The 15,656-nt window shown below is 34.4% G+C and overlaps 2 protein-coding genes across 2 annotated transcripts; both read right to left on the reverse strand.

Moving 5' to 3' along the window:
• Positions 1 to 554: 554 nt before the first annotated feature.
• On the reverse strand, positions 555 to 11,179 carry LOC130662408 (A-kinase anchor protein 9-like). The gene is made up of 4 exons (XM_057461276.1): positions 10,922 to 11,179; positions 10,465 to 10,813; positions 1,556 to 9,561; positions 555 to 1,226 (listed from the first exon to the last, which is right to left on the reverse strand). The coding sequence occupies exons 2-4, from the start codon at positions 10,741 to 10,743 to the stop codon at positions 770 to 772; spliced, it is 8,742 nt and encodes a 2,913-aa protein (XP_057317259.1). The 5' UTR covers positions 10,744 to 10,813; positions 10,922 to 11,179; the 3' UTR covers positions 555 to 769.
• Positions 11,180 to 12,280: 1,101 nt separating this feature from the next.
• Positions 12,281 to 15,586, reverse strand: LOC130662529 (coiled-coil domain-containing protein 105-like). Its single transcript, XM_057461421.1, has 5 exons — positions 15,073 to 15,586; positions 13,829 to 14,060; positions 13,362 to 13,567; positions 13,180 to 13,275; positions 12,281 to 13,041 (listed from the first exon to the last, which is right to left on the reverse strand). The coding sequence occupies exons 1-5, from the start codon at positions 15,430 to 15,432 to the stop codon at positions 12,739 to 12,741; spliced, it is 1,197 nt and encodes a 398-aa protein (XP_057317404.1). The 5' UTR covers positions 15,433 to 15,586; the 3' UTR covers positions 12,281 to 12,738.
• Positions 15,587 to 15,656: the final 70 nt, after the last annotated feature.

Below are 15,656 nucleotides of genomic sequence, written 5' to 3' on the forward strand. Positions count from 1 at the left end.
AATTTTTCAACAAAATTAGCCTGAACATTTTAAATATCTTAAACAGAAATTTTTTTGTTGCATGGCTTTTAGTTTTTTTTTAAAGAAAGTAGAAAAATACTGTAACTGGCTTTTTGTTTGTCCGTTTTTAAGGGGTTTTGAGAAATTTTTGTTTAAAGACGGCTTCTATCAACTGTTTTTCAACTAATGGTCGCTTTTAATTAAAATCTTTTTAATCTCAACTTGCAACGTGACGAGTCAACCGCGGTCCAATGTTTGCGCACGGACATCTTTTTAACAGCCAATCAAAATTTTGATAACGCTACCATCTTTAGCGTATTAAGGGTTCAGTATATTGAATGCGACGACTTTCAATTGTCGAGGGTTGCGATAATAAACGCGTCAATGAAAAGCGGTCTTAAATTGTAGCTTGCATCTGGGAGTGGCTTTTATCCCCGGCAGTTTTTTATTTGAAAAAATACAGTAATGTGTTATTTTTTGGCCTCACATTTCTTTTAAGTTGTTGCTTATCCTGAAAAATAATCGTTTAAACTGACAGAAATTACCCAATGAACTTCTATGCTAAAAAAATTATTTCAGAATATATTTGGTACATATTTCTACTACGCCCATATTATATTTCACGTCACAATATATTTTAAAACATTTTATAAAAAGCTTTAAGTTTGTAAATAGTATTTAAAAATATTAGTAAAGACACTCCGACATATGTCATATTGTTTAATTGTTAGTAATATTTGTTTGTTTGCAGTACGCTGTGTTCTTCAAATCAAGCGTTCGATCTGAGAGAATCCAACTCGTCCGACAATTCAAGTAATCGCTTCATCAAAGAATCAGTCTCGTTTCGAAGTCGTACTTTATATTGTTCGCGCATGCTCTGTTTAATCATTTCTTTTTCGCCGTCGTATTCTGCATCGATAATCCCGCTTAAATCTCCCATATGCACGAGTTCCTTTAATTCTTTTAAAGTTAAAGTCTCCTCCACCTTTTTGTCTGGGCACCATAATGTCCCTCCTCCGCACTTTTTCGACGTGGATTCATTTATGATTTCGTCAAATGTGACATGCAGAATTTGTCTCTCGTTTTTAATGTTGTTACCGTATAGACGATACAAATTTTCTCTTAATGTCTGCAACTCTTCTTCACGACGCTCCTCCAGACGTTCTTTTTCCGCATCGAAACGTTCCTCTAATTCAGTGATTTCGTCTTGATGACTTGTTTTTAGCCTAAAATAATAAATTGGAAAACTAACGTCCGCAAAGGAGAGCAAGAATGTGGGACCCTGGGATCATTCGAAACCTTTCACGGAAGCATTTGTTCAAATTGCCCTATCGTCGATGTTAAAGGGGTCTGCTGGGGACCGTGGCAAATGACGTAAGACATCGTTTCATGATGGGAATGGAAGGACAAGACTCATTGTCACCTGCTTGGACGCGTGGAAACTCGTGATTTGCGGTAACAGGTTATCTTACATGGGAACTGAGTAAATGCTACCAATTTGCAAATGTGTGTTTTAAAGGCGTGGTATAGAAAACTGTTACAATGTCAAACTTACTTATCTCTTTGGTCTTTGTATTTCATTAGATTCTTCAACAATCTTCGAACGGTTTCTTCTAAGGCATGTCTCTCGTTGTCATATTTCTTTTTCATCGTCATTCTGTCACTTTCAAACTGTTTTATTAACTCTTTCTTTTCATTCCGCGAAATATCAATTTGTTCCTGCATTTCTTCTTTCTCCACTTCGAACACTTTCATGTAGTTTTCAAACTGCTGCTTCATTTCCGTCTCGTAATCTTGTCTTTGTTCACCTAACTTTTTTAAGTTTTCTTCGTGAAGATCATCTTTGAGACGTCTTATTTCTTCCTCCCATTTGCTCTGTTCCTCTGAATACAGTTTTAATATTTTTTCTTTTTCTTTGTTGTGGTATTTTTGCAACTCTTCTAATTTCTGTTTATTCCGCGCCTCAATGTTTGAAATTAATTGTTTTTCTTCTGAGAAATAATCTTGCTCTTTTTGTCGTAACGCCGCTTTGACTTTTCGTAACTCGTTTCGAGTTTGTTGTAAATCGCGATTAGAAGCAATCAAGTCCTCGTTCATTTTGTCTCGCTCATCCTGACTCATTTTTAACAGTTTAAATGAAACTCGATCATCCTGTTTTTTGTTTTCAACATTTTTACTCCTTTCGTTCGTTGATTTTGTCATAAAGAATTTCATGCTTTCACCAAACTGATTTTTTTCTAACTCAAATTCTTCGAGTGATTTCTGCAGGTTTTCGTGCTTTTCTTTCAGTTCTCTCTCAAAATTCTCTAAATTTCTCATCTGTCTTTGTCCACTTCTTAACTCGCTGATTTCATCTTGTAACTCGGAATTTTCGAGTTTTACTCCCTCCAGTTCAGTTTGCATGCTGGAGATCCTTACACGATTTGTCTTTTCTTTTTCCTCCATTATTGTGACTTGTTCGTGCAACTGAATCGATAAATCTTCGTTTTCTTTAGTAACTGCATCCTTTTCGATTTCGACTTCATTCTTTAACTGCTCGATAGTGATGATGTCATTAGCCAAATTTCGAATTTTTTCGTTTAATTTGTCCACTGATTGGTTATATTTCTCGTTTAATTCTTTTCGTGTTTCCAAAAGTTCAGCTTCAAACGACTCGTCAAGATCGTGTAATTTATCGAGTAAAGTTTTATTTTCGACACTCAGTTCTTCGTTCGTTTCTTCTATTTTTTTAATTTTCTTCCACATCTCCTCAGCTTCCTTCTTATTATTTTTTGTTTCTTCTTCCAGTCTTTCTGTGAGATCTTTTATCTCGTTAACATACGATGCTCTTTCGTTTGCAAACGCTATCTTGACTTGTCCTAATTCGTCGTTGCGAGAAACTTCATTTTCGATTGTTAACTTTTCAATTTCAGTTTTGTGGACTTCGACTTTGTTTTTCGCCGCTCGTAGCTCTTTAGTTATTTTAGTAGTCTCGTTTTGATGTTTGACGTTGAGTGTTTGATATTTTTCTTTAACCTCGTCCAACGCGTGTTGAAGTTCTTCGTTTTGTTTTTCCACTTGTGTTTTGGTTTCTTTCATCTTGTTCAGTTCTCTGCGTTGTTTTTCAATCAGTTGGCAATTCTTGTGCATCTCAGTTTTACTTAGTCTTTCTTTCTGTTGTGAAGCACTCAATTCTGCTTGTGTTTCCTTTATATGCTTCGTCTCTAGCTCAAGTTTTTCCTGCATCAAACTTTTTTCTCTACTTAGACGTTTAAATTTCTTTCGAAATGAATCCAGCTCGTTTTGTAGTTGACTTTTGCTAACTTTTAAATTTTCATTTTCTTTATTTGCACGCATCAATTCTGTTTTTATTTTACTCGTTCCTTCGCTGAGATTCGCTGTTTTTTCTTTTTTCGCCAAGCGTGCTTTTAAACGATCGTTCTCAACAATTGCTGCGTCCAATTTCTCTTTCGTTTCCTCGTAATCATCTTTCAATTTTTGTGCTTCTTCATGTATCGAGCTTGTTTTGCTCGTACATTGCTGTAAATTATCGCGTAAACTTTCAGTTTCGGAGAAGAAATCTTCCTCGCGTCGTCTTAGTAAATGGCACTGTTCTTCTTGTTCACCCAAACGTTTTTGCAGCACCTTCTTATCTTCAACAAGCTGGTTAATCAAGTTATTATTTATCTCTCCCCTCTCTAATGCGTCAATGTTGGATATCAGCAGCTCTTCGATTGTTTCGACATTGCGAAGCCTTTTACGAACTTCGTTAAACCATGGATCGGTAGTTTTGTCATTATTCATGTTACCTGTTATGAGATCGTGTAATCGTATTCCAACTAATTCTCGGACTTGTTTTTGTGTTGTTTTTAAAACTTCTAATTCTTCTTGGACATTCGTAAGTTCATTATTTAAAAATTCTATTTGTTTATAAAAATCGTCTGCCGTTTGTTTTCCCTTGGTCTGTTCTTCTTTCGCAAGTTTAATATCGTTTTTCAAATTTTGAATTTGCTCCGTCTGCAGTGTGCATAACCCTACCATGTCTTTGATATATTGCGATATAGTGCGATCTTCCATACACATCATTAACTCTTTCAAATGTGGCTCGCTTGCTTCAACGTTTGGGTCTTGAAGAAGACTGAATAAATGTTCACCAAGCTGGCACTTCATACGCGAAAAATCTTTATTGTATTTACTTTCGTTTACAATTTTATTTAAACTAGCTTCGCTTTGTTCCAGCTGTTTTACCTTCTTGTGTAGAAGTTTTTTCTTGTGAATATTATATCCATTATTTGCTTTTATTTCTTTATATTCTTCATAGCATACTTTTATCTCTTCAGTTAAACATTCTTTCTGTTTTCTTATATCCTCTTCGTACAGTAGTTTCTGCACTTCCTCGATTTCTTTAATTACTTTGCGTCTTTTACCCAATAAATCAACCAATGAGGTTTCAGTATTTTCATCGATAACTGAATCGGTAAAGTTTGTAAGGCGTTGTTGTAATTCTCTTTTGTGGCTTAATAAAGAGTTCAAGTGTTCATCCAAAATTCTGCTCATATCTTCTTCAATTTCTTCTTCTTTAACTTCTTCTTCTTCTTCATTATTCTCTTGTTTAGCCTCTGTTATATTAACTTCTTTCTCAAGGGCATTGGAATATTGATGAATTGTGATATTAATCTCATCGAGTTCTTGTTCAAGTTTTATTTTTGTTTTTTTGAGCTCAGATTTTGTCACGACTCGCTCCGTAAGCACAAATCTTTCATGTGAGATTTCTTCTTCTATTTCTTCCCGCCTTTTTTCGTTCTTGTCAACTTTTTCTTTCAGCATTCTCATCTCATCTTCCAAGTTTTCTTTACGTTGAAGCAGAACTAATTTTGCTTCTGTTTCCGCTAGTAACTTTTGTGTTTTCGAAAGTTCTTCTGTTACTGCTCGCTTTTCTTCAGTCTGTGTGATTTCAATGGCCTCTTTTTCTAACTGCAGGGCAAGTATCTCAGCCTTCAGCTTCTTAACCACCATCCTTTCTTCTATATTTTGAAGCTGCAGAAATATGTCTACTTCTTTCGGCTTAGTTATGAATTCAGTCAAATCGATGAATTCATCTTTGGTGGATGAAACAGGCTTAAATTGTTCCACTTTAAATTGCTGACTCAACAATTCTATGCTTTTTTGGATATCATCCTGAGTGATATTTTGAATGGTGTCATTTTCATCCAGCAAAGTGTCATCACTGGTATTACATCGAAACATACATTTGTCGATATGTTGGAGATGTTGTTTCATTTTTTCTTTACTTTCTTCTATTTCTTTGATGTGTTCAAATTTGTTCAAAATATCCTCACTTTCGCGGATATGTTCCTCCTTCTTTTGAAGCTGGAAGATTTTCTTCAGCAGTTTATCTCTCTCATCAATGACCACACTAAAACTGTTTCTGCTTGATGTACTACGTGGTGAAAAACTTCTGGTTGGTGAACCATTGTTTTCTTCAGCAGGCAAAGGGAAATCACCTTCAATTATCTTTTCATCAATCTCTTCGATAATTCTTTCTAACTCGCCTTTTTTATTATTTAAGTCTTGCCTTTTTTCTTCAGTAATATTTGCATTTTCTAATTCTTTTTCAAGAAAAAACAACTCGTTCAATTTTTCATCTCTTCTTTCAAGGAACGTTGCTAAAGCACTCAACTTCACAGGAGCAGTAGTTCTGTTGATGTATGGTTTTGTTCTTACAATGTGTTCATTATATTGCGACTCTACATCATACGATGTAACCGCTGTTTCAAATTCACGTGCAATTTTCTTACTATCACGTGCAAGTTTCTCATATTCCTTTAAAGGACTGCCTTTCTCGTGGTCATAAAAATCTTCTTTTCGTTCAATCAATAAATTTAATTTTTTGATTTTGTTCAACAGTATTCTCAATTTATCTTCATTTAACGATTTTAATTCTTTGATATCCTCGATATTGTTAAAATCAATGTTCCGTGAAATAAAATTTTGTAAAATTTTTCGGAAATCCTCCGTTTCTTTTATCTTTATAAACGTATCCTTTAAGTCACTCTCGCTCAATTGATTCTCGCTTGGTTGACAACCCGACAGCTTCAAGGCATTTTCAAATTCATTTTTCGCATGCTGCAACTCAAAGGTTGCTGCAGTGTTGGCCAGCAAATGAAAAGAAAAATTTTCCATCCCGTCTTCTTCAACGTCAAGCATATTTAACTTGGACATTACCTTCTCGACTCTCTCGAAGATATCGGCGTCCACACTTTCAAGAACTTTACACATTTCAGCAGCCTCTTCGTTGCCTTCCTCAGTGTCTCTTGGCACACTTAAAATGTTTTTACTTAAAGATAGCCTTTCCCTAATTAACGAATCCACAGTGGGTTCACCACTTTTTGTAGATTGCTTGACGTATTCCTTTTTGTCTAACTGTGTAATGATAGTTTGCAAGTCATCTATGCTTACACTGTCTGCCATTTTATTTTCAAGCACGTGTTTCAAATCCAGCAACTTTTTGAGCCTTTCTTTCAAAACTTGATCCTGTCCACCAATACGTTCATCTAAATCCATCAGCTCTTGCTCGACTTTAATCTTCTGCTTCAACAACCCTTTAATGTTGTTGTCATTTTCTGATTCCGCTTGAATTCCAAAATTGATATCGTCTAAGATGGAAAGCAACTCCCTTTTCTTTTGATATAAGGTGGTGAGCATGGATTGGCCTTCATATGTAGCAAAGCCGGTTAACTCGAACTCATCTATCTGCTTTATTTCTTTATTTGTTTGATTGATATCTCCAATTATGTCTTTTAGCTCCTTACCAAGTTTTTGTTTTTCTTCCTTAGTCAAATTTTCCTTGTTAACCCAACTTTTTTCCTTGGCTTCTTGCAGCTTTTTCTCCATTTTTGTCTTGACTATGTCAATAAATACATCTAATCTATTGCGTGCAATTTGGATAATCGTGGATATACCATAGCTCTTTTGTTTTAACATCTCTTCATCTGTACATTTTAAACTTTTATTAATGGAAGCGTGACCGCTGTTTTTCCGCTTTGCGTCAGATAGAAGTCTTTCATCATCTTCTAAGCACATGATCAGCTTCTTTGTTCGATCTCTTTCTTCCAGCAAATCTCTCAAAGCTTGATGCGCAACCTCGCTATCCTTACCAACCAACATGTCCTCTCTCATATTTTGTAATTCTCTTTCAAGTTTTGCTTTTGCAGATTCCAATGTTTCCATCTCATCCAAATTGGAATCTAAATTTTGAATTTCTTTTTCTTCTAACTGTTGCCTTAAAGACGAAATTTTGTTTTGTAATTCTTGGATTTTATTTGAATACTTCTCTTCGACTGTATCTGGTTTTAACTTCATTTCAATGTCATTTAAAGCATTTTTCAACTCTTCAGAATATTTCTTTAATCCATGTAGATCTTGCAGCGTAATTTCGCCTTTGTACATTTCTATATTCACGTTATCCAGTTCCATCTCGATTTCCACTAGTTTTGTATTAAGATCATGACTTCTTCTTCTATTTTCCAATGCTTGATCGTTTTCAAGATCTTCAATTTGTTCCAAGCTCCCACTTGGACTCGATTCATAATCGTTGCTTGTGATGATTTCCTGTATTTTATGCTCAGTCTCTGTGAGTCTCTTAGAGAGTTCATTTCTTGTCTCGATTACCTGTTTCACTTGTGATGTATTTGGAGTTTCCATTGACACGTCATCTGGACGATACTTAACGCTGTGTTTGTTCACAAAGGGACTTAATTTCTCTAGATCTTCTTTTAGTTGAGATAATTTTTTAGATAATGGAATTTTTTCTTTTTTTAATGATTTTTCAGCAAGATTTTGCAACTTCTGTTTTTCTGTTTTCTCGCTATCCAAGTTCTCTGCAATTTTTGATCTGACATGTTCAATTTCTATAGCAACCCGGCCTATTTGTTCCTCCGTGTAAACTTTCTCTTTTTTACGTTCCTCGTTCATCAGGTTGTCAGCAACTCTCTTATTCAGTTCTTTTAAATTCCTCTTTAATACATTTTTTCGTTGAAGCAACTTTTTCTCCTTTCGCAACATTTCCTCCTTGCTCAATTTTAAAGCTTCTAGTTTGTCATTGACTTCTTCAATTTGTGGCGTGTTTACACGAAGCAGTTCTTCAACTTTTTCCTGTTCTTCTTTCAACGCTGCAAGAGTGTCTGATGTTACGGCTTGACGTGATATAATTTCTTCAACATTTTCGTACGCTAAAGCCTCGTTTTGATATTCAGAGAGCTGTTTAATCTCGCTTTCATACTCCTGAATAATGTTTTCTATAGATTTTTCGTTGTAATGCACTAAACCAATCGCATGCGTTTGCTTGTTTTCTTTAATGTGGAGAAGGTCTTGAACTAAGGTGCTACCTAACTTCGGTTCAATCGCCAGCAAATCCTCTATGCTTTCTTCTTCATCCTCATCCATTCGTATAGGCTCGATATAAAAGTTAGTTGTTGGATTCACTACCAACTTCCCTGCTCCAGAGTTTAACATCCCTAAAAGCTCTTCTTTTTCTTTCACTAAAGTTTTATTTTTATAAACAATCTTTAACATTTGTTTTTTAAGAAAATCGTCATTCGAATCAGTAAATTTCAAACTAATCGCGTCTTGGCAAACTTCCTCTGCTTCGTAGAGTTCATTTTGTATGTTTACAAAATCTTTAATAGTTTTTCGAACTTGCTCTTTCTCGCTAGATTCGGTGGTGTAGCTTTTACTAACGAGGTTTTCAATAAGTTGACTTCTTTCTCTTTCATTCTTCTCCTTTAAAATATTGTTTGTTAACTGCTTTAACTCAGATGAACTTAAATCTAAATTCTTTTGAATATCAGCCAACACAGAGTCTAACGAAGCTTCCAGAAGATCAATTTTTCGACAAGCTTTTCCCAAGTCATGCATGTCAGTGGTGAAGTTACTTTCTTGGTTTGGAACTCCAGACTTGTTCATTTCTTGAAATGCAGTCTTTGTGTTGCGGAGTTTAATTTTAAGGTCATCGCTCAAACCGTTCAACACATCGTCATTATTATCAGTATGTAACCACTCAACCAAATTATTTGCCATTGAAAGAAGCCTCTCTTTCACACTAGTTTCTGCCTCGTTTTGAATAAGTTGTTTAATTTTTGACTTTGCTTTGTCGAGTCTAAACTGTCGTTCAAGGTCAGCTAAGGTTTTCGTAATCTCTTCTTCATCGATCTCATTCTTTCTTACTTCCAGTTCTTGAAGCATTGCGACTTTTTCGCGAAGCAGCTGTTTCTGGACTACGTCTTTCATATCGTGTGTTAAAGCCTCTACAGCTTCCTGAAGTGCGTCGTTGTTAATCTCCACATAACTGGTTTGCAACTCTTCGTCATTTGTCTCGATTACATCAGTCTGCGTGACCGACGTGGTATTTGTTTTCGTGTAAACTTTTTCGACACCTAACGCCGATTCCATAACCGACATTTTGTCGGTAAATTGCTTCATCAGTTGGTTTGCACGATGCCGATGATTGACTTCTGCTTTTTCTCTGTCTTTAAGAAAAGATCGAACCATGTTTTGTCGTTCCTCCATTATTTCAAACGATTGCTGAAATATTTAAAACTGCAGTTAGCCCTGACATTAATTAAGAACGGAAACAAAAAGTGCGAGCAGAAAGAGCTTCTTAACCACCCTCGACCGCAGGATCTTTATTCCTTTGATATATAAGAGATGTCAAAAAATTCTGGGAGCGAGGTTGGTTCTTGACAACTAATGCGAGTCGCAAAAACAAAATTTTTAATTCGAATTATTTAGTGTGAATCAACAAGTAGGAAAATTAGAGGGTTATTAAAGGAACTTTGATGAGATCTTGTCGTATATTTTATTTCCCAAATTTATTTTTGGACAAAATTTTTGCGTCAGAAAAAAATGTTTGCCAACTCGAAATACTTCGTCAATTGTCCGAAAAATGTTATTTACCTTCTGCACTTTGTTATTTCCTTGATGTATTTCAAAAAAAGTTGTTACACATAATGTCAATACAACTCTGTGACAATCTTTTTCGTGTGTTGAGTTACTGTGAATTTAAATACAATTGAACTCATGTTATTCGAACTCGTTTAGTTCGAAAAATCATTTCAATCGAACAGATACTTCGATCCCTTTAGAATTTACTAGTAAACGCTTACAAAAACACTCCTTTAATTCGAACTCCCATAATTCGAAAAATCATTAGATTCGTATTATATGATTTCAAAAGTTCAAGTCCTAAACAGGATATTCACGATGCTGGTCTGAAGAGATTAGGTTCTAAGCAAAAAGAAGCAATCTGGCCTTAAAAATCAGATTGCTTTTAAAAACATGTACAGAAAACGTAATTATGGATCCACAGATGTGACAGTACCAAAGAGTGGTCATAGCCTCATAACATTCTTAAAAATTCCGCAGTAGCATTATTAAGACCCCACTTACGTCATTAAAATTATGAATTACACAAATTAGATTCCATACCTCCATTTGTTGATCTATTTCTTTTAACAAGCGATTCGTGTCTTTCATTCCCTTCTCAGGATCTTCCCTATCCCTGTTGATTTTTTCAATTTCCAATGTAATATCTGAAATGTCCATGCTAACATCGGATGCCATGCTTTCTACCAGCCCTACTGTTGACAATGTATTCTTAGATGGTGAATTTGATTGAATATTTTTATCACGTCTGGGTGGTAGAGCAGCTGCGCCCTCAACGCCCATAAAAATATCTTCTTTGTGGAGTTTATCCGCTATATTCATGTTTCTGGTTTCTGTATAAATATCATTGATAATAAATCTTTATCTGGATTTTTCTGTTGTAGCCAAATCTCTAAAAATAAGCAGTCAAATTTTCGTCATTTCTTGCAATAATTGCATTGACTATCAATATAAAATATATGTTTGAAGATACGATGAAAAAATAAAACGAAAATATTACCTCTTTCCGCGTGCTAATGTTCATACTTTACCTCTGAGCTTCCTAGAATACCTATCTATAAAATTAATCTGTATTGAAAATATAAACCGCGGCTATTGAAAATTATATGCAGCGATTCATTTAAATTTAAATCAAGTGAGTGTGCGCACCTGTTGGAAAATACCGCCACAGAGGTATCTTGTGCTCTCCATTGCAGATGTTAGCCGGGTGCTCTATTTTGCGTTTAGTATCATGTTGGTGACAAAAGAGAACCTAATCCCAACTTTTTTTGTTTTCTTTTTTGTTCTATATCGATTATGTTTACATTTTTTAAGAACATCGAATTGCAAAAAAGGCTTTAAATTTTTCAATTTAAGGTTAACAAAGGAAGTCTTTAATCAGCGTTTAACAAAAAAAATTTTAACACATGAATATGAACAAATATTTTACTACAAGCTAACTTGAAACACGGCTCAAATTATAAAATTTAGAGAAATTTGAGTAAAATATCTCGATCTTAAAATGGCAATAGATACAAATTTGGTGAGTCGTAGCATGTTGCTAAGCCAGTCTTTAATGTTCTCAACCTATAAAAAACTTTGGTGTGGATAGTTTGTTCTTAATCAAAAAAAAAAAAACTCTGCAAACATTTTGATGTATAGTTAAATATAATTTGTGCAATTATGCACCTGTTCGATATCCCGCATAAACAGCTGATAATTTTTGCTGTTTCTACAAAACTCTTACTGTAAACTTCATTCAACATAACATCTTGCTTTCTGTAGTTTATTGGATTGAGTTATTTGAAAGAACTCTGTGTTTAAATGTTACATATTCACACCTGTAGGTATAGTAAAAATTTCACTGAATTTAACATTCTGTAAATCGATAGAATCAAGTCTGCGTTTGGAACCAGCATGTTCGATCAACTTAAATTTACTATAGTTTGAATTATATACATATACGCGAACAATTGTCTGCGCCAAATTCCTAGTAAGGTAAATTCGCGATTCACGAATTTACTAGAAGTGAATTGTTCGCTAAAAAATTGCTAAACACTTAGAATCTTTTTAAAGTTAATCAATTTCTATGGCGGTTAATTTTTATGTGATTCTGTTCGATGACATATAGCCCGTTTGGTTTAAGTTTGTTGTTGAAGAAAAGAAGAGGAAAACGAGAAAATAATTGTTGGCTCTCATGACATGAGCAATAGGTCCGAAATAAATTGAAATAGCGAAGTAATCATAGATTCACAAAAATAATCTGAAAAGGGTTCATTCGTAAAAAATCTTCGCGAAATACATTTTTTTGGACCCCGCGAAAAAAGTCACAATTAATCAACTTAAGCTATCGTATTTTTTGTTGAATTAAAAAACAGACTTTGAAAGTTTATATTTTTTCTATCACCATCTTAAAAAATCATTTGTATGAACGTATGGATAATTACAAATCGTAACAAAATAATTCAAATATTTACATACACCAGCTAAGAAATAATCTAGCAAAATTAACACCGCGTACCTGTTTTTTTTTCAACCAAGCAAGCCGACGTTTAAATTACGTATACTGTACAACCTCGTCTTCAGGGCTTATGTTTTTCAGTTATATCTGGTTCCGTTCAAATATAGGAGAGAAAATAAGTCTTGGGAACGAGGTTGTACGATGCAGAAAAATCGATATCTTATCAACATCTATAAAAATCGTACACAAGATCTCGATACCATTCAGGAAAAAAAATAAGAATGATTAAAAAAATATTATATAAAAAGTAATAGAAAAATTATACTAAAATCAGGAAGTGTAAATATATTTGAAAAAAATATTTTCTTTCATTAACGTTAACAACTCAATCCACCGACAACCCATCTATGATTTGCTTTACGTCGTCGATAACGCACGATGTTCGCATCAACGTCGGTTCCCACTTGCTTGTCGCGAATATCTTCCTTCAGTCTTTGTTGAGTAATTCTTAACATACCAACGTTTCGACCAATAGCATCTAAAGAAGCTTCCAGACCGTAATTCCCTTCAATGATTTTTTGAGCCTCTGCCAGTTGAGTTCCCGGATGTCGCTGATAACTTCGCACTGTCGGACGGTCCAGGCGCTCTCTTGTTGTTAAATCCATGGACGATACAGGCCCCTAAAATATAATATTGAAAACTATATCGCTATAAAATAAATATAAAGAAAGAAAGAAGTATTTATTCATTCATATTTATTCATTATGACGTACTGTTTTGGTAGACTGCCTGAAAATTTTTTAAATGTATTTACTTACCAAAGTATATCCTCGCGCTAAGTCGGTCGTGTAATGCCATCTGTTTCCACGGTGGATTGCCATTCTGTTCTCTCCAGATGCCAATTGCAAATGTTGCTAGAAAGAAAAAAACAATATTTTAAAAATACATACACAGTAAGGACTTTCTATTTCGTACTTCAACATAATGTCACATGTATTACCTTCATTGCAATAGATTCTGATATTTTCTTTGTCAAACCATTATTCACACTTTGATGGATACTTTTCTGAATTTTATTAGTCTCCTTAATAGAGTGGCCTACTTCCTTTAGCAATGTTTGTGACCTTTGAATGGCATCAGCAGCCATTGCGATAGCTTGTGCAGCTTCTGGGGTGTATGGTCCCAAAGGATTCACTTCCGGACTTTCTAGTATGTGTAAGATATAACGTTAAAAAGAGAATTTCTAAAGTTAAAAACTTGCTATACAGTTGCAAGAATCTTTCACAAAATAAGCTGATTTGGGATTTTTTATAAAAAGCAAATTCCAAGATATAGATAACAAATATTTCGAACTTTTGCAAATTTAATCAAAAAACGCTAAATCCCGCATGTTCTTTTCTCTTGATAAAACAGGCAAAAATCAGTTCATAGTACTTGAAAAGAAAACAAAAAAAGTGAAACACCTACGAGCACGTTCCTTTTTTGACGACATTCTTGATGGGGCACTTCTTGAGCTGGCATGACAAATCAAATCAAGAACTCTGTTTCTCTCAGACAACACAGCTTTCAACCTTTTTCTCGCGTTGTCCAAGACTTGTAGTTGCTTCTGTACAGAACGTAGCTGACCCTCGAGAAGTCTTTTTAACTTTAGTAAATGGCGTTTTTCTGCACTAAGTAAATCGTCCGCCCCATCAGTTTCCTATAAAACAGAAAATATACATACATAGAAATACCTCTGGAAATTATGTTCACAGGTATAGCTTGTAAACCTTTTGGAAAGATAATATATATATATAATAATATCTAAATTGTGACAATTTTACCCTAATTTTAAAGTTCGTTCAGAGAATTAAATAAGAATAGCTGAACAGATAAAATTTCTGTTACAGCAATTCGTAACTTTAAAAATGATGAAATGTATTTTTGCAAAACTTCTGATTCTTTAAAAAAAATCATGTTGGTTTCTACTTTTGTTGATATCTTTTTAGTTGTCATTAAATATAATATATAAAAAATAACTTGTTTATGACATGATACCATTGGTTTACTGCCTGTGGATTTTTCCACGGGCCTTATCGACTAGTATATATTAATTGTAACATAGTAACATTTTATATGCACTGACGATGGCTTAATACGGAAAGCTTTAGCTTTATTTTAACTTGTTTGTTTTACTTTTTTAACCCATCAATTTTCATAGCAAATCTTACCAACGCTTTAAATCTACATATCTGCATTGCAGCTTTTAAATAAATACCAAAACTTTTCTGTACAAATCCCAAGGTTGCTCCCATTCTTTTGATTCCCTGAATGCTGCCCATATAGATTAATCCCTTTGTTTACATTTTTTGTGGTAAGACTCTTAAGCTCAGAAATCTGTGTGGCAGAAAAAAGATTGGGGCCCTAGGTTAAGTAAAGTAATATTTAGTCCATCTCATTAACAAAAGGCATTGTTAGGACTGTAAATGAATTCAAATATATCAGACAAGCATCTGCACAATCTACACTTGATAATAGTTTAAAACTTTCAAATCCACAGAAAAGATCTCTCTTCTGCCAAATCTTAGCTTTTTTATTCCTCCCGCGTGAATGCCAGAGTCAATGAGCTTTCACTGCTAAAAAGTCAAAAAATAACAATATATATTTGTTATAACATAACACTGGAATTTATGGATTAGAGGAGATGTTCAAAATATAGTGCACTTTCTTACCCTTTCCCTTATTGGCTTTTCCTTTCTTCCAGCTTGAGACTGTTCATTCAGTAAAATATCTTTGCGTATGTGTTCTAGAGCCTTTTCTAAATTTTCTTTGCCTCTTAACAAGCATTTAATTTCTTCTTCCGTATCAAGGAGATTGTCTCTTAACTTAATGACAACAGTCCTTGTTGATCTGACATATGATCTGATTTCAGCATTGCTTTGCTGTATACAATTATCCCTCAGCGAGGGTAGCGGGTCAAGTTGTCGTCCCAGGTCATTAAACTTATCGCTTCTTTGAACAACAGTTTGGGCCAATTTTATGTTATTAATTGTTGATCTTTTCCATGAATCTGGTCCAATTGTCGCATCCATTTTTGAAGTATTCCGGAAAATATTTATACTGTGATTTCTTTGACTTTAATACTAGTTAGCTAGCTAAAGTGTAAATCTAATGTATGGCCAGCTAGGTAGCAAGCTAACCCAACTTGAATCTTGGTTTGGTAGCCATTTGTTGTCCATGCGTAAACAATAAATTCCATTGATCGGATGCTATAACAACCGTTCATGTCACGGCACCGAGAATATTTCGGGGTCTG

The sequence above is a fragment of the Hydractinia symbiolongicarpus genome, chromosome 10 (assembly GCF_029227915.1).
Source record: "Hydractinia symbiolongicarpus strain clone_291-10 chromosome 10, HSymV2.1, whole genome shotgun sequence".
Classification (NCBI taxonomy): domain Eukaryota; kingdom Metazoa; phylum Cnidaria; class Hydrozoa; order Anthoathecata; family Hydractiniidae; genus Hydractinia; species Hydractinia symbiolongicarpus.